This window comes from Oryzias latipes, chromosome 19 (assembly GCF_053564925.1).
Source record: "Oryzias latipes strain Hd-rR chromosome 19, Olatipes_Hd-rR_3.1".
Lineage (NCBI taxonomy): Eukaryota > Metazoa > Chordata > Actinopteri > Beloniformes > Adrianichthyidae > Oryzias > Oryzias latipes.
Genome location: NC_136255.1, coordinates 6,395,120 through 6,414,754, shown reverse-complemented (window position 1 = coordinate 6,414,754; position 19,635 = coordinate 6,395,120). Strand labels below are relative to the sequence as shown.

Here is a 19,635-nt window from a genome sequence, read left to right as displayed (position 1 = left end):
TTATGCTTTACAGTATGCATATCTCAAGTCAAGTATCATATATGCATTTGTTACTATCAGTTGCCTGGTCACAGGTGAGCCGAGTTACAGATATATGTTTGATGTTAAATGAAAAGTCCATATTCTGTAAATTGTCCATGCTGGCTCCAAGGTAGGTATTCTTTCTTCTGCTGTTAATTTGATAGTCTTCCATTTGGTTTAAACAGAAATTTTAATGTCTGCAGACAGTGTTTATCAGGGCCCTCGTCCTTCAGCAAGTTGTTATCAGTGAGGCTGAATAAGTTCAGGTCAAGTTACCAGAGCTGGATCTCCTTCTGAAGGCTGTAGGATGATGAGTTCAGTGTTCCCAGCTGGTCTCAATAAGAGGGCAGAGAGGGGAGGGGGAGGAGAGACTGCCAGAGGCACCATGACACCATACTTACGCCATCCAGGGAGACTATCTGATCAGACAGAGCATCTCTCAGGTTTTAAGGACCTAGTACAATGACCTCAGTAATAATGACCTTAATCGTCATCCAGGTCTTGATGTCTCTGATGCAGACATTAGGTTTCTCTATATGTTCATTCTGGTCAGTACTATATTTGTTTTGCTCAGACTTCTGTGACCATTCTCAAAGTCTTCCATGTTGTTGATTAGCATAATCTTGGCCAGCTCTGGTGATCCGTTTAACTTTAAACATAGAATTAATTTCAAGACAGGAAATGTCTTTATGTTGCTGTGTCAAAGCTAACTCAAACATTAGAGGGCTCTACGGGCCCTTTTCCAGCTCACAGTGTGCTCATAAAAATGTTTTCATGAAGCCTAAAGTTGGTGATATTTTCTCTGGCCAAAATATCTGACCTCATGAATGTAATGTATACAAACTATAATGTGATTATTTGGGCAGCATGCCAGCATTTAGCTAATTATGCAGGTCTGGGAAACATTTTGTGTAAGGAAAAATCAATTGAATCGGTTAGTTCAAAAGCGGCCCAAGTCCAAGAGGTTTGTTTTTCCAGGAAATAATTTTAATTGCATAGCTTAAAGGGAGGCTAATACCTTATACTTTACCCAGATTTAGCACCAGTTCAAAGCTTACAAATGCTATAATATGAAGCACCTCACTTTTATAATTTCAGAGGACTAGCAAACTAAAGTTTTTGGACTTGGGCCCTTCTTGAATTAAACAGGGGTGCTGCCATCTATGGGATAAAGCTAAACCCATGCAAGAGAGGCCCAAGTCCAGGAATTTTGCACGTAATGCATTTTAAATGTCAAGCACAGTCAATACATTACAACGGACTTGGGAATTTTTTGCACTTAATCCGATAGCTTTTCCCTTGAAACCACAGAACATATAATATCTCTATTTTGAAAAATAGTGGACTTGGGCCCCTTTTGAACAAACCGATTCAATTAAAAGGAGGATTAAATTTGTGTGTTTTAATTTATTTGTTTAGGGGTTTGTATCCTGCTTAGAGGGCCAGAGCATTGATCATGTAGCAGCTGCTGCAGATTTTCTGTAAGTGGAGGAAACTGGGCCTTTAAGACCCATTCTGATGAAAATTGTATTTTTTCTGTTTTTCACATGCCCCCCATGGCATTTTTCTCTTGGAGAATATATATATATAAAGTACAATAGGTTCAAAATCAGTATTTCTTAATTCATATCGCTGTGAATCAGGAGCAGATGAAAATATGCCATTTGAAAAAGCCTGTAGCAGTGATGTAGAAGCTACAACGGGAGGCCACAAGCTCTCTGCCTGCGCTCCATTCCGATGCATCTACGTATAGACGACTCGATCCATGTACGTCTTCAATTTCCCCATCTGGATCAACACTGTACGGCTGGATAGCTCCAGTACTGCTCGCCAAGCTTTACGGTAATGTAAGCTTGGGGGTGTGAGGGGGCTGTAGGCCAGCTGCAGAGCGTGTAAACAGATGGCTGACAAAACGTGGGGTGGGTTTCCGCTGCACCAACAGTCCCGCCAACAACTCAGAGGTGACTTTCTAATGGACCACTAGAGCTCTGCAGATACATTTTCCTAAAAAACGACACAGTTGTCCACAAATGCCATACACATAATTAAAAGACCACTGGGAACAATTCTACAATAGATTAAAAGAGATTGTTTTAAAATGGCATACATTTTGCGAAGTTTTGCTGTTTTCATCCACCTTGAGGTAATTATAGAAATATCAAGAATGTTTCTGCAGTTGTTAGCTGCGTTCAACCGTTTTCTTTTCCATGCAATGACGTTCAGACAGAGAAAACCTTCAAATCACTTTATTTTTTATCCTTTTTGCCTCTCCAAATGAGAAGCGTACAATTAACATTTCCTTGGTGAGTCTGAACAAGGCAGTGACACATGTAATTCACTGTATGTATAGCATCAAATGAACATTACCTTACCAGCGTCAGCCTAAAAAACACTTAGACCCATTAGACCTTCACATGTAAAAAAATTGTATTTAGCTGGCTTGATTCTCTAAAACACAACAGTATATAACAGCATTAAATATAGCCTTTCTCTTTGTTCACACTGACTGAAAAAAAAGAAAATGTGACAATGGGCTTCAGGACAGGAAAACAGGTTGACCTATTTTCTATATGAACCCTTCACTCAGTACTCGAATCGTAATATAAACGTAAGCAGGCCATAACATCTCATGCTTTATTTACATTCACAAATTAAGCTGATGAGAGATGGAGACAATGCAAGCTGCAGGCACCCGCTGATGCTTAAACCAAGAAATTTCTTCGGTCTGTGAACGCAGCACGAGACCCAATCTGGATTAAGCAGAGAACTTCCCTAATTAAGGTAACCTTTTGAAGATAATCAGTGAAGTTTATGCTTTTTAAGGAACATAAACTGAGAAACTCATGGAGAGAAGCTTAGAAAGTCTGATTTAACTATTATTCTCACAGTCTTTATTTTGATTTATTGCTCTTTGGATCGGTTTTTCTCCCCACAGCATTTTTATGTTTTTCTAAAACTCATACTCCTGGTTTTATGAAGTCATTTTTATTGATTTAAATCTACAAAATTTAAAAAGTTGGCATCAGACACAAAGAAACATATTAATTATTTCATCATTTTACTTTGGTTTCAGTATCAGAAAATTGAATTTAGTCATTTTATTTGTGAAAACTTGGGTTGCCGCCCAAAAAGTGATTTAGTTTTTTAAAATCACGCCAATTCAAAAATAAATACATTATCAATATTGGGTCTTACTTAAGGGCATTCTAAATACATTTTTGTGACCAAAATAACACGTTTTTTGAGCAGATAATCAAATTCATGCAATGAGTTTTGGATCCAATCTCAGTTCTCTTAAAGTTAATTACTAGAGTGACCAATACAGAAAATTAAATTTCAATTGAAAAGATATAGCTCTGTATTATTTGATTAATTTCTTTATAAAATACTTTAAATATTTGCATACGTTTCTTACTATAAATGAACTGTAAATGTAATTTATTGATTTTTTTTAAGTTGATCATGTGCAAAGAATGTCTCTCTGCAGCAGTCAGAGCTCACTACTATTCTTTTCAAATAGACTGTTCTTAATGTGTTATGGACTTTGCTAAATAAAATATTAATAAGAAGGCAATAAACCAAGTGACTGTCTGTTGTGAAAGTGATGCAGAGATTGTTTGGCAGCAGACAATAATAATAAAAGTGACAGGAAAAAAAAGCAGCAAAAAAAAAAAGCGAGTTGACATTTTAAAACAAAAGGAAGTCAGAGAGAAATAAATCAAACTGAAAACAAGAAAAGTGGATTAAAAAATGAGGGAGCTACAAGTTTTCATACTCTCTATCCCCTTTTTGGATTCACCCAGGAACTTTTTGAATTAAAAAATGTAAATAAATCTGCATTCTTTTGTCGGACAAACAGTTCCAGAGTCAAAGACATTTTGTTTTACTCCCCTTTGAGACTAAACTAAAAGCTAATCGTTAAAGTAAAACTGGAAAGATGGAAATAAAAAAAGAGGCTTAAGGTACAGGCATTTACAGGCTTCACACTGTCACAGAAACATAACTTGGACTGACAGACAAGCATCAATATTCAACCATTTGTTGCAGAAACTATACAAATAGGAACAACACGTGTTCTGAAGCAGAAACAAAGGAACCGATGCTGCATGAAGTACGACAAACAACCAAACAGTCTGGAGTCTCCTCTGCACATCCCGCACAGTCCCAGGTTGCAGCACGCTCAAACACACTGGCACACTCAATACGAACAAGTCCTGTTCCTAGTAGCCCTGCAAAAGCCCCCCTTTTTCCTCAGGTGAGTGGGAGATGCTGTGCATATTCACTGCAGGTGCAGCAGGTGTGATTATGGCTGAAAAAAGGAACCTAAGTGGTTGTTGACAGCTCTCCCTGCTGGTTGGACGCTGGCACTGCAGCTAATCAAGGTTTTTTTTCTTTTTTCTTTAAAGCCTGAGTATAGAATGGCTGTGCATCATTGATGCTGTGAGGTGTATATGGCTGGCAAGTATAATGTTGGTCCAACAATGAAACCAGTCAGCCCATACACACTCCTCAACTGTCACTTTTTTTCCATTTTCACATTCCTCATCTGCTTTCTATGCTTCTCTATCACTAACCCCAAACCAGTTTAGATCATGCTAATGGGTTTTCACTTCCACTTCAGCTGACTACATTAGTTTTTGACACTACCACATAGCATACAGCTGTCAAAAACAGCCTTACTAATCTTTGATAGGTACATAGGCATTACAACAGTATATTCATGTACTACTTAGGAAAAAAAAACATAAAACATGATTATCGTGTAACGCTTTCGGGACCAACGGAGCAAAACAAAAAGATCTTTGTGTGTTTCTAATGCATCTTCACATTAGTATGCAGAGTATATTGCAAATATACTGTCATATATCCTACAATATAAGCAGGCAGTGCATTATATACAACGTATCCTGGATGTTTACCAAGAGCAACATGTTTCTTTGAACATCTTCATATTTGATCATACACTTGCAATACACAGAGGGGGAGGCTTAACATCAACTCAATGACTGCAAAATACTTTAAAAATACTGAAAAACAAGAACATTCAGGGTCTGCCCGGTGAGTGTTGAAACAGGGTTTTGTAAATAAGCGATCCTACATACAGACAGAGGTTACACATGTTGGGTATGGCCGCGGCATGAAGAGATTGTTCCCTGAGAGCAGTTTCCATGCCCTCAGTTTCTGCCCTAGAAGTAGTAAAAGCCCTAAAAGAAGCAGTGCCGGGTGCAGGCATGCAGATCACTGCAGAAAAACGACATTCTCCTGAAAAAGAGAACCGAAGCACGTCACAGGACAGAAGCAAAAGCAAATTGTAAAACACATCTTCAAGTAGAGTAAAAAGAAGAGTCTCTGTGAGATGCAGTATCAGGAGTACTGTGAACCTTCAATGACACGGATGCCTCCAGCTGGTTATCAGTGACCAGCGATAGAAGGATTTGCACCATCATGTTGTATACTGCGGCCCCCGCTGACAACTTGACATTGCCTTTTATGGGAGCATGCTGGAGCTTAAAGCTGTAATTTCCAAATCTTGCGTGGAATGTGAACTCATCGCAATGATGTGGTGAAAACGAAGCTCCCAAAGTCCTAAACAAAGGTTTTGTAAGTCTTTTCCAGAGTTGCACATCAGTACGAATGAAAAATCAAACCATTTTTACGTTTGACGACAATTCTGTGTAAATTTGCTTGGTCCCGAAGAGAGAAAGATCTATAAAGAAGGTGGAAAACGTGGCTGAAGAGGTGCCCCTAAAAGAACAGAGGGGTAGAAGAGAAAGCTTTGCTGGATGTGGTTCCCTGTGTGGTGCCCTGTTCTGTCAAAGAGCACCCAGCTTTTTCGCTCTGTGCAGTTTGCTGCTGCATCCAGCAACCTCCAACACACGTCTTCCCCGCAGATGTCTGACCTCCCAGCTCCTCCTCCCACCTCCTGCATCAACATTCTCGCTGGCATTTCCCCAGCCTTTCTGCCAGTCACAGGATCAGCACCTCGATTAGATGAAAAGACGGGCTGCCGGGTGTGGAGTCATGATTGGGGCAGGGTGTGGGGTGTGGACCCACTCACTCGTTTCCCCTTCAATCAGAGCTCCAAACCCTCCTGGACCTCAAATAAAAACCAATGCAGGGAGACAGCCTGCTGCTGGCAGTGCAACGCCACACCGCTCCCGGCGCCCCCGCCACGCCTCACTTCTTGACAGCTTGTCTGTAGCTGTTTCTCTGGCCCTCCTGTCGATGTTTGCTGCTGCTGCTGCAGCCGCTCGCTTTGCTGCTGTTGGCTCCGTCCCTGGAGCTGCTCATCTGGCTGACCTGGCTGGCCTGGCTACTGTCCTGAAGCGTGGGGCTGGAGTGCGCCCTCTGCAGGCTACTGTCCTCCAGCAGAAGAGACTCAAACAAAGCCAGGTCTTCCTCACCACTTCTGATCTTCGCCCGCAACAGCATGATGTAGGTCCCATATCGCGTTTTCTTTTTAAAGAATAAAACAAGAAAAAGAAAAAGGGGAGACCCTATTTAGAATTGACAGAAAATTCAAATTTTTCAGAATAAGATTTATTTTTTTCACCCTTTGATGTCAAAAATTAGCAATATTGTTTTTAATGAGCTTTATAAAGCACCAATTGTGATACATTGGGTGATTTAGTAATTTTTTACTCACAGCTAGGGCTACACGATATGAGGAAACTCGCGATATGCGATATGGGATATGCGATATTTAAGATTAATATTGCGATAACGGTATAATTTGCGGTATATAAACAAATAACAAAATAAACAAAAACATCATTCCCATTTCATTGCAACAGTTTAAAAATTATACTCCAAATGACCCTCGTTGACATAGGAGACAAACATCTAACATAATAGGCCTCCATCCGATTGGTCAACAAGGTGAAGGCGTCCATCCGATTGGTCAAATGCATAAAGGGATTTATTTGATTCGTTAAATGCTTCAAGCTGCCTTAAGGTTGTATTAACACATTTAAGGTTTACGATTTATTGCGATTTCACTGTCTTTTGCGATATGCATATTGCAGAGCTGGACTTTGCGATAACGATAAATTTGCGGTATACTGTGCAGGCCTACTCACAGCAATGTTGGTTTAAGATGCAAAAATATTGATATGAGTATAAAGGAAGAAAGCACCTTAATTACCCACCGTCTCAAATTTGATCCACACATTTCTAACTTGATGTAACTGTATTTTAAAGAAGTAATTATCATCAAATGTTGCTTTTTTTCTGTACAGCAAGTTTTCATTTTAAAAAATGATTAATAAAAGATTAGTTATTCTCACCACAAGTTTTGAAAATTAGCAAACATGTCCCAGCCAAAAGTATGTAGGCCTGATTCCATTTTTAAAAGGGCAGGAAAAGCCCTTCCACCACAGGGCATAAAACATGGACCAAGTTATATACAATGGGTTTTCAAGGAAAGTTTTGTTCCTGCTGATGATTTAGGGGTCTCAGAAATGTGTGTAACAAATTTGATACGATTGTATAACATAGGGTTAAGTGATCACAAACTAGTTCTCAGAGGCCATCTTACCTCAAAGTCCAGATACTCGTCTCTTTGGCGGTATTCCTCCATTTCTCGTCCTTTGACCTTGCGATCGGGAGGGTAGGAGCGTAGATCTCCCAGATCATTAGAGATGGCTCTGAACCGAGCTTCATGGGATCTCATCTGTTCCTCCTTAAAGCGCAAATTCGAAGTAATACCATGAATATAATGTAGGACACAAAGGACAATGCCTAAACCAGACAACTGACTCAACATTTTTATTTTCTATGGTGATCTCATTTCTAAACAAGCAAAACACAAAATTCCCTTCTCAGGATTATTTGAGCTTTAACTCTCACTATCCTGATGGATTTAACCCCGTAACACCGGAGTTGTCGCTGGCAACACCTAAATACCAATCGCTCTTTAACTTACCGTAACTTTTTGACCGATTTTGACCGGAGAAATTTGCAACGCATTACTTACGTAAAGTGTTGCGTAATGACCCAAAGCTGTTTTTCTCTGCGACAGAATCAGGTGATTTACGCTGATTGTATAAACCAGGGCTGCTCCTTCCTGGTCCTCAAGATCTACCACCCTGACTGTTTTCCAGCTCTCCCTGCACCGCTTGATGCTGATTACCTGGACCAGGTGTGTTCATTCAATCGGAATGTGGAGACATCAGCAACTAGCAGGGCTTTGAGATCAGGAAAAGAGTCAGGGTGGTAGATCTCTAGGACCAGGAATGAGCAGCCCCAGTGTAAACACTGTAAAGGGTTGCATATCAGTGCAAGGCTGAATCCACAGAAAATTTTGTAAAGGGTTGAAGAGTAACAGTTATATGAAAGAAGGCGTCACAGTTATGGTAATATCAGAATTAAGGAGCCAAAAAATGTCTGCCAACATTCCAATACCACCTTCATGTCTAAAGCGTTGATGCCAGATTGGATACGTCCATATTTTGACGTTGTTCAAACTAAATGATGACGCATTGAATGATGACACATTCATTCCAATCAGGAGTGAGCTTAATTGAAGTTCCCACCCCTACCACTTGAAAACAGCCTACACGAAATGTGTCAATCGAATGCTTCAAATGTTTCATGTGATACCATACCACATACTTTTATACAGGCGTCTGATGAGTCAGTTTATAACAGGAATAAGTTGCACTACAGAAAAAACATTTTCATGAAAAAAAATTACGATAAGCAAGAACTTGATTAAAAAAAAGGCAGTGGAACAAGAATGGTTATTCTGACAAATAGAATGGCTAAGTAATAACTGTTTTTTCTTTATAGAAGTCCATTGGATTTGGGCTTCTTGGAGCCAGTGGGTACTTCCTGTTTAGAATGCGAGGACAGGAGGGGATCACTCCATCTAGTTCTCATTTACGTCAATGGTCAGAAGGGACCAATGTTCTTCTGACCCCTGTGTTACAAAGTCTGATTTGGCACCAAAATCTTGGTGGGGGTGGTTTACTTTGACCAGAACACTGTTGAGGTAAACTCCAGTCAAAGTCAGACTTCTGTGCCTGGCCCGGCTTCGGTTTGGCGATGCAGACTCTGATGGGTGATGTCTGAGCTCATAAGACATGTATTTAAAAACTGAGAGTTTGTTTACTCTTTTGGCTTTTCCCATCAGGGGTCGCCACAGCAAACGAGTTGCATGGTAAACTTGGCAATGTTTTACGCTGGATGCCCTTCCTGACGCAACCCTCTCAAAGCAACCGGGCTTGAGACTGGCACAGAGGTAGAGAAGGGAACAGGGAGCAGCTCGGAGTCGAACCCTGGTTTCACGGACGGAAGGCGCTGCAAACCAGCACGAGCTAAACCGGCTTGATTGACAGATGACTGGCTTTCAAACAACAGCCGGGCTTGTTTGTCCTGCCTTACCGTTAATTATCTGGTCAAAAGAATGTAGTTTAAAATTCTGACTTTGGTTTCTCTTCAACTGCACATGGAATATTTAATGTTTTGGTTAACCCATATAAAACCAATCCTGACTTTTCTGTCTTTTGCCAACAGTAGTGACACCAGGAGACAAAGACAAGAAATTTTTCATCCAGGGAACAACTGCTGGCTTGATATTTTTCTCTCTGTTGAACCATTTTTGACTAGTAGATCAATATAACTTCACAAGCCGTACCTCAGACAGTTTGGACATTGTTCCTGGAAGGAGTGGCCGGCTGAACTTCTTCTGGGAGCCAATGGCTGCGGGGAAGGGAGGGGCGGAAAACAGGGCTGCCACCGTGTTGATCCGTGTGATCCAGGACTGCATCTGCTCAGCGTTCCTGTGACGAGTAATTTATGGACAAACATTCAAACATCCCTAAAAGGCAGTTTTTTGCTGCTATACTCTAGCATCCTCACTCAGCTGAGTTAGAACATCAAAGGGGTAATTATGAGAGGATGCTGCTGCGGACAGGAAAAATGTGTTGGAGCCAATTAATGCTTGAAAGAAAAGGGCCTGTTTTACACTAACAGACCTATTAGGGCCCCATGAGGAAACAACCAATCGAATCGGACAGCCTTGGCTCGAAGCCTCCGGAGAGAAACAGAGATAGAGAGACAAAGAAAACAGAAAGAAGGCTGCAGTATCTGGGACAAACGAAAGCTGCAACTAGAGCACGGAGCCCGTCCTCCCGTGGGTTCAGCCACTCATGTGGCTCTCCCTGAATCCTGCTGCATACACCTTTCCTGTCCATTTCACTCAACTCTATTATTTAACCCTGTAAATGTTTGGCGACTGATCGGAGGCGCTTTGACCAAAGGCATCACAGGACGGCAGATTATGGGTTTCTGTGAGCTGAGCACATCGCCACAGTCTGAATCACACACAACCCATCGAATTGGCAAACGTACTGCAAGAGTTCAGCTGACCCCCACAGAGCCCCCAAACACTTGGACCATCATGGAGTCTGGGATTACATGAATGACGCTTGGCGTTAACCTGACACAACAGATGGTTTGTTACAGGGAGCCATCTGCATAGCTGTTTTTGGAAAGTGGTAAGCACTCTCATATAATAACATTTGGTAGATGATTGGACAAACCTATTATCTATAAAAATAAATACATTTGATTTAAGCAAACAATTACCTCTTCATTTGATAAAATACACAGAGGTGTTACAGTCTTGTGGTTGGCAACGATTGCTCAGAATTTTGTCACATGACCTTACTTTGAGGAGAACGAAACGTCCTCCAAAGCTCAGGTAACTGGTGTGTATGTGTAACTCTGCCCGTTTGGTTTCTTTTCTTGTGTTTGTGCTAATCCTGTGAAGGGACCTTGACCTTGTCCAATGTCCATTACTTTCTTAAACAGCTGGTAAGTGCAACAAAGTATTAGGGCCACCATAAAAAATATATATTTATGATAATAAAGTTAGATAGTTATAAGTAAAAAGTTGTAATTTTAAGAAAATAAATAGGTCAAATTAGAGGAAAAGTTGAACATTTATGAGAAAAAGAACCAATATTGTGGAATGCTAAGTCTTTTGAGTAAACGTTGATTTATTGTATGTATAAGGAGATCGAACATAATTAGCAGGAAACTGGGCCTCTTCAGAAGAAGATTCTTGACCCACGTGGAGTGGATTTCCTGCAGTTTATAACGTTGGCAGTATAGTTGGAGACGTCCAAATGCATTATGGGACATAGATTCCTATGATAAAGCCTTATGGCATCACCATAAATGGATGCATTCATGGATTTTGTCGGCCACATAATGTGGATAGAAGCTAACACTTCATATTTGTAAAAGCATGGCTTTATCCTTGCAAAATTATTATTTTTGTCTCATAGTTTCACGAGTTTATTCTCGTAAATTTGTAACTTTTATTTCACACTTTATTCTCATTATTACCCGAACACTCCATGGAGTCCAAACAGTCAGTCTGGAAAACAATGCTTTGTTGCTGCCATCTTAAAAATGTCAAAAGCTTAAAATTTCCTTGAAACTATGTCAGAGTTCCTCACACTTTGATGTTATGATGTTTTCTTTTTCAAAAATTAGGATTTTGGATTAGAAGGGTGTTTTCCTCTTCTATGCAAATTTTTTAAGTGAAACATATTGTTTGCCTGTGGGAGGATTAAGACATGCCTTCCAAGGAAGCAGCCCTCATTAAAGATGCAATTCCCTATTTTGTTCCCCAACTGGAATCTGGAATGAACAGAAGGATAATTTCCCAAGTCTGGCACAAGTTTCTCTTCAGTGAGCAGCAGGACTCCGGCTGCAGGAAAAAACACTTTTTTTAAAGAAGGAAGTTGTCTCTAGGGTGCATCAGCTTTCTTTTTCTATCATTCCTCAATATTATTCCGTTCCTTTTCCCTTCTAAATAAGCTATGGCCACACGTTTACTGTCAGCAATATTCTATTTCGATTCTGGATTGTCACAGAGGGTTTAAACTCCTGATTCAGCTGAATGTCTAACTCACAAGTGAACATACAGGAGTCAGAGAATCTGCCTGTGTTTGGTGAGGACTCACGGTGCCTGGAAGAGGTACACCCTCCAGTCAGCGGTCCGCAGGTAGAAGACATTGGGTCTCTTGCTGTAGTCAGACGCCTTCATTGCTAGAGAGTGATGGATGGACACGGCGTTCTTCAGGTCCTCATCCGAGAGCTGCTTATCAGGCCGGTACTCCCCCTGGCAAGATTGTTATCATAAAGAATTATTATGAGTGTTAAGAAGATGTGTCTAGATTCATTTATCCTGTTCTCTGACAAAACAAAACAAATATTCTTTCACACAATTGACCGTATATGATAACTGGACTGAGTGAGCGTGATGTTACCCACAGAAAATGCCTTACCTCAAGCTCTAACGAAAAGGGGTCAATTCAGTCGCCATTTTTCGCAATACAAATGTCACTATATTGGAGCCAGATGACATCAGTTATCAGTTAGTGGGCCAAGTTTGAATCAATTTTTTTTTATGGCAACCACTCTCATAAATTAGGAGTGAGCTTGTTGGAATTTCACACCCTCAAAAGAATCTGTCAATCAAACGTTTTGAACGTTTAACGTGAGACCATCTGAGAGGCATCTGATTAGTCAGTTTATAACTTGAATAAGTTGCACTAAAAAAAAATATCAGGAAAAAATAAAAGGATTAGCAATAACATCTTAAAAAATACATCAGAGCTAGAATGGTTATTCTGACAAATGGAACGACTAAGTAATCGCAGTTTTGTTCTCTACAGAAGTCTGTGGGATTTTGACTTATTTGAGCCAGTAGGTACTTCTTGTTTGGCTGGAATGCCCCGGGTGAAGGTTTCTCAGTACAGTTCTTATGGTAAATGGTAAATGGCGTATACTTATATAGCGCTTTTCTACCTACAAGGACAAAGCGCTTTACAGTCACAGACCCATTCACCCAGTCACACACACATTCACACACACATTCACACACTGCAGTGGTCCCTCACTATTGTCATAAAATGGGCAGATAGCTGGTTCCAATTGCAGCAGGTTTATTAGCTCAGCCAAAAGTCCACAATGCTAAATCAGGGTCAGGCAGGAGTCGATAACGAGCACGGAAGGATCAGAGAGGAAACTAGTGTAGTCAGGATCCAGGCGAGATTGGTGGCAGGCGGCAGGCAAACGGAGTCAGAGACAAAACACGGACAGAAGATCGGGTCTTGATATAACACTCGGTAATGCAAACAGAGTGACACAAACAATACTTCACACTGAGTGAGGCTCAGTACAGTGCTTAAGTAGACTGTCAGCGATTGCAAACTAGAGTCTGGTGTGTGGCATCCAAAAACTGCGTGCTGGGGTTGCTGGGAGATGTAACACTTTAAGAAAAAGAAAAATAGTCTGAAAATGTTCATGACTGTCTGAGAAAAGTGTATCAATTGTGTCGTGAGGGGTTTTACAGCATTAAAATATCTATAAGCCTACTTTGCGAATTTCACCTATCACGGGTTATTTAGGAAATGTAACCCCTGCGATATTGAGCGAACACTGTACAATCGACGCATGCACTGATTTCTCCCCGTCCTCCAGTAATCTCTCTCATTATTTCCCATGATGTGAGGTTATGGTAATGTGAGGCCTTTTCTGCTCAGGAATGATGTCTGTTCATGTGCCACCCCACTCTGACGTACCAAACTTTGGGAGAGCATTATCACTGCCTTGCAGTTTTTCCTTCGCAGTCTCCCTGTTTGCTTGATTTTTTTCAGTGCGACTTTCTTGTTGAGCTTGTCAATGAATATCTTAAGTGCTGTGTCTTACGGAGATGCGGCACGTGCAGCTTGCCACGTTACATAAATCTTTATCCCTTCCTTCTAATACTGGACTTATTTTCTATGAAGGTTTGAGCTTTGAGAGTTAAAACAAGAAAGAATAGGGTGAAAATGTTTATGATTCTCTGAGAAAAGAGTAGAAAATGTGTAGTGAGGAGTCCCCTCTGTCACCAAATGGGAAATCATGTCCTGGTAGCCAATGTGCTCAAAGCCCCGCCCCCACGAAAAAATACGATCAGCTCTGCAGCGAAAATGTAAAAACTGGATTGAAACAGAAAACAAAGAACTGAAAGCAGAGAGGGAGAAACAACAATAAAAAAGTTAAAACAAACATATACACATTATTTTGTATTTGGTGACAGTCTTAATTCTAAATTTTTCTTTTTATAATTTATAATTATTTTTCACATTTTTTATATTTCTTTCAAGTGTGCTTTTTTATTTAAATTTACAATTTTATTTTCAATAATTTCACCAAGTTTACAACGTGAACTTTGAGTTTAAAACTGTTTCAAAGTTATTTTTTTCCAAATTTACAATCTGTTTTTTCATTCACTTTTATCTGATCCAAATTTAATCCCATACAATCACACATCAATCACAGAAACCAATGAATTGGTTCACACTTCAGCAGCAGTGATTCTTGAAATGCTTGGGTATAAGAGCAACCATGGGAGAAAACAATACCCACCATGGAAGCAACAGTTAGAGGCCAAAATCAAGGCAGCTCGGAGGGATGTGAGTAAGCTGACAGAGGCCCAAAGAAGTGCAATGAAAAGGAAGTGCCTAAAAAATACAGCCATATGCCCATACCTGAAGCACTGGAAGCTGCCAAACAAAGGCTCCTGGCCTTGAGCAGCCGCCTAAAGAGGTACACAAGAGACAATGAAGCCAAACGGATGAACAGGCTGTTCACAAGTGAACCTGCGAAAGTGTACGCTCAGTGGCAGGGTCAAAACAAACAGCAGAGTAGACCAACCAAGGCTGGAAACTGAACAGTAGTGGAAAAGTATATGGGAGAAAGAGACTACACATTTAACACCAATGCCCAATGGCTGGTCTCTCTAAGAAAAGAACAAAGCAACCTCCCTCAACAGAATCCAGTAACCATCACAGCAGCAGACATCCAGTTTCAGAGTATGAAGAACTGGACAGCACAGAGCCCTGACATGGTACATGCCTACCGCTAAAGAAACTCACTGCACTCCATGAGCGAAATGAGCCAGCTGCTAAGAGATTGGACTCACCGTGAATGGCTTACGGAAGGCCGAATTATCCAGTAGGATCTCACAAAGTGTGCAGTACCATCCAACTACCGGCCAATAACCTGTCTCTCCACAACATGGAAGCTCATGTCTGGCATCAATTCAACCAAGATTAATAGGCACATGGATCAATACATGAGCAACACACAGAAAGGCATTGGCAGACACCAACTCCTGGTTGACAGAACAGTCTCTCAAGACTGCAGGTCACGACACACCAACCTGTGCACAGCCTGGATTGATTACAAGAAAGCCTGTGACTCAGTGCCAGCCAAGCGGATCACTGAATGCTTGGAGCTGTACAACATCAACAAGAGTCTAAAGCTGCATTCACACTGGACGCTGTGCGTGTATCAAATTTGCGTCTGTCACCTCTCTTTTGATGTGTGTCAAATTTATTGTTCGACATCGTGACGCCCGGGCCATGGAGCAACCACCAACGTTTTTCTGGAATTCATTTGTTGCCACATCGTGAAAAAAAATGGATGATGTTAAGTGAGTGGCTTGGGTTTATATGTTTTGGAGAGCTCTACAGAGGCAACTGAAGCATATCACTGTGTCTGGGTTCACCAGATCCTTGGAGAGTTCCATCCCAAATCCAGCATCCTGAGACTATATGCCAGCCGCAAGGAAGGAGGCCGAGGACTGGTGAGCGTGGAAACCACAATCCAGAATGAAGCATCCAAGATGCATGAATACATCAAGCTCGAGGCCCCAACTGAACAGTGAATGTCTCAGGCAATGGAGAACAGAGGATGCAGTGCTGGAGGACAGATCCTTATGGGAGGACAAACCCCTGCATGGGATGTACCACCGGAAAATAACTATGTGGCTGATATCAACAAGTCCTACCAATGGCTAGAAAGGGCTGGCCTGCAGGACAGCACTGAAGCACTCATCCTGGCAGCTCAGGAACAAGCCCTGAGCACCAGAGCAATAGAGGCTCAGATCTACCACACCAGACAAGGCCCAAGGTGTAGGCTGTGCAAAGAGGCGCCTGAAAAAATCCAGTACATAACTGCAGGGTGTAAGATGCTGGCAGGGAAAGCATACATGGAGCGCCACAATCAAGTGGCTGGAACCATATACAGGAACAAGTGTGCAGAATATGGACTGGAAACCCCAAAGTGCATTCATTCTTCATCTTCTAATCCGTTTTTTCCCTTTTGGGGTCGCGGGGCTGTCGGAGCCTATCCCGGCCACTTGGGGGTGAAGGCAGGGGACCAACCCCAAAGTCAAAATAGTAGAGAATGGCAGAGAATGAAAGAGCAAAGATCCTGTGGGACTTCCAGATCCAGACTGACAGGATGGTAATAGCGTTAAAACTAGACATTGTGGTACTGGATAAAAAAACATCGGAAAGCCGTTACAGTGAATGCGGCAGTGCCAAGCGATGGAAAAATCAAGAAGAAGGAACATGAGAAACTGGAGAAATACCAGAGACTCAGAGAAAAACTGTAAAAAGCATGAAAACTGAAGGTGACAATGGCGCCCATGGTCAGTGGAGCACTTGCAGAGGAGTGGCTACATTGGATCCCTGGAAAGACCTCAGACCTCTCAGTCCAAAAAAGCGCAATGCTAGGAACAGCTAAGATACTGCGCAGGACCCTCAAGCTCCCAGGCCTCGGGACCAGAGCTTCGGTTAGAAACTGTACCAGTAGGGGGCACAGATTACTTCTCCTGGAGACAAGTTGAGTCTTAACCTGAAAGTTACATTTCTTATTGATAAAGAAAACATGAAAACATACTTTTTGCAGATAAAGAATTAGTCCTTTGAGGATGGCATAGAAAGTTTTCCAGCCTCTTTTCCCACGTGGTCCTGTGAGGAAAAAGACAGAAAGGGTAGAGTTACAGGTCTATACATGCACTAGATTCAAAATAAAGATTGTAGGTGGCATCTAATATCAGAAACAATGCCAACTTTTTAAATTGAGCATGGCCCTGATGCCCCTCAGAAGGATTTTATCTGTCTATGTCATTCTTTATTATTATGATTATTATTATGATTTAACCAAGATGATCCCACTGAGATTTAAAAACCTTTTTTGCAAGGAAGCCCTGCCAAGAGTCAGCCAGTCAGTTTCAAACTCACATTAGAACAATAAAAAATAAAAAAAATGCACAGACAACAAAAACGTTAAAACCTAACATTAAAAAAATGTAAATAGTAAAAGAGAAAATGATGACCAGCATGACAGCTGATCTAGAAAGAGCTTGTCTTTGAGCAACTTAAGATGGGCCTTCAGTCGGCCCAACGGGCCATGGAGGTCGGCGTGGCATAAAGAGCGAGTTCCTAAGATTGTCAGCACTGAGCTGCTGCAGGTTGTCCATCACAGACTTAAAAACATGTTTTAGTTTTACTATGCTACGGGTTTTTCTTTTGGTCCTGATTAGTGTTCAGAGCAAATCCTTTATCCTGTCAGTTTCTGCTCTTCTGCATCTGGCTTCTCTATCACCGTTTTATGACAGTTAAACTCACTGTGGCAGGTCACAATGACACGTGTGCACTGTGTGGTTGTGAAGCCAAGCAATGTTGAAATAATATTTTAAATTGTCTAGTTTTATTATAGAAACTGAATGCAGCACTTGGATCCATTTTAATTTTAATGCTGTCTTTTTAAAGTTAGCAGCAAAAATCAACCATTTAAAAAGAATTGAAATATATTAAGGAGAATATTTACCTTAATATTCATTGGTTTTAGTGGTATAAATGACAAAAGGTTGAGAGTTTTATATTTCACCTGAGTTAAACACATCCCATAGGAATAAGCAGACATCAGCTTGACTTGTATGCCCAAACACATGAAATTTTCAAACCTGAAATAAACTTTGCAGAATATTTGCATTTTGAAACATTCTAAAACAAAAAGGACCCTTTTTATGTTCCTTTAATGCACTGTCAAACATACTGAAGATATTTTAATGCATCAAATAACCTATAAATTTGTATTCAAGAGTATAATTTACAAACATGAGGAAATACTTCAATTCAAAAAGTCAAATGTAAGTTGTTAGGCAGAGAAAAGTAGATATGCTTTTATTCTTTTCCTTTTTCCCTGTCAGGTACGGGGGGTTGGTGAAGGACCCAAAATGCAGAGACAGGAGGCAGGTGGTTCCAAGCAAAAAAAGGGTTTTTAATACTCCTAAACAAAAAGCGCTGCAGAGCAGGGAAACCAAACAAACTCAACCTTTGGGGTAAACAGGCAAACAGGGAAGAAGATGGTACGGACCAGCACAGAGGAAGGCAGAGATGAGACATATATGCAAACAGGACTGACGAGACACAGCTGAAAAAGATCAGGGGAGATTGGGACCAGGGAAGTAAAACTCAAAAACAAAGACAAGCAGGAAACCTTTCAAATAAAGCAGGAAGCAGAACTTGAATCATGACAGAAACAAAACAGGAAAAAACGAAAGCAAAAAAGAACCCTAATCTTGACATTTCCATTTTTGCCACTTTTGGTCAAACACTGAGTCATTTGCTGTCATGTTGGTGAGCCTAAAACCTCTTTAATTGTTTGAAAGTGAAACCTTTTTCGAAATTATGAATTAAGTACAAACTCTAAAACTCTTACTTCTTTTTCCGTCTGAGTCGGCGTGGACCTTCCGAACCAGGAAGCCATTTTTGTACAGCAGCGTTCCAGTGGAATGCATCCCATCAGACAGGGACTTTCCACTGCTGCTCACCCTCTTCATCGATTTGGAAGTGTCGGCCTCACACAGGCTGTCCCCGAGCTCTGAAAATGACTTCCGCAGCTCTTCTTCATCCCTGTAGAGTCATTAAAAAAAAGGGAAAAAAAGATGCTATGATGGTTGACACTTATGTGGCATGTCTCATTAGCAACGTGACTTAGCACATCATCATCCATCCTTTCCATTTGCCTCTCAACTCTGCTTGTCCAACAAGGACAGGACAAGCGGTTCAGAAGATTTCACACACTTTCACTCTAACAAGAGTCATTCCCATGTCTAGTTCTGGTTTTGCTCTTTAAAGACATTTAAAAACTACAGCCAGGATAAAGAGAAACAAAGTTGTCTTCAAAGCCTTAAATGTGTTTCCTCTTTTTTGTGTCTTTTCAGTCTCCAGAGAAAGAGCTGGTCTAGATCAAAACACACTGCAGGAAACCAGTGATGCCATGAATTTTGTTCCAGCATTGAGGTGAAAACATGGGGGTATTTTTTCCCCCCAGAGGGTCAAATCCTCTCAGAGATGCAGTTCTGACAGAGCAGGATGCTCCTCGCTTCAGCAACAAAACAGGAGATTTGTGTTTTGCGGCCATGCTGATCGGTTGTTCTCAAAAAGAGGCTGTTTGAAATATCATTAATACCTGATTTTTGTTAGATAAGCTCTGTCTTTGCAAACTGAGCGCAGAAGTCATGTGAATAGGCAGTTTGGTAACACTTTATATTAAGATTCCTTAACAAGCTTTGTTGACACATTAACAAGCATTATAAATGAATTTATAATGTGTTAGTAAAAAATTTATTAGTACAATAAGTCTAATAAGGTTTATTAAATTACTTAGTTAACACATTTACAAGCATTATTATTAGGATTTTTTTAAGATGCTAATGATGCATTTATTGACATTATAGGTGCCTTACAAATA

At 40.8% G+C, this 19,635-nt stretch overlaps 1 protein-coding gene across 4 annotated transcripts in view; it reads right to left on the bottom strand.

Annotated features, from left to right (window-relative positions):
• Window positions 1–2,251: 2,251 nt before the first annotated feature.
• LOC101166258 (uncharacterized) overlaps window positions 2,252–19,635 on the bottom strand; it is a 134,941-nt gene continuing 117,557 nt past the window's right edge. For all 4 annotated transcript variants that reach the window (XM_011488421.4, XM_078937917.1, XM_020711956.3 and 1 more), the window contains exons 12-17: window positions 18,601–18,794; window positions 16,774–16,844; window positions 12,000–12,157; window positions 9,659–9,803; window positions 7,559–7,702; window positions 2,252–6,477 (exon numbers count right to left, since the gene is read on the bottom strand). In XM_011488421.4, the coding sequence (XP_011486723.2) occupies window positions 6,199–6,477; window positions 7,559–7,702; window positions 9,659–9,803; window positions 12,000–12,157; window positions 16,774–16,844; window positions 18,601–18,794 (991 nt within the window). In that variant the 3' untranslated portion in view covers window positions 2,252–6,198. The remainder of the gene's footprint in view (window positions 6,478–7,558; window positions 7,703–9,658; window positions 9,804–11,999; window positions 12,158–16,773; window positions 16,845–18,600; window positions 18,795–19,635) is intronic.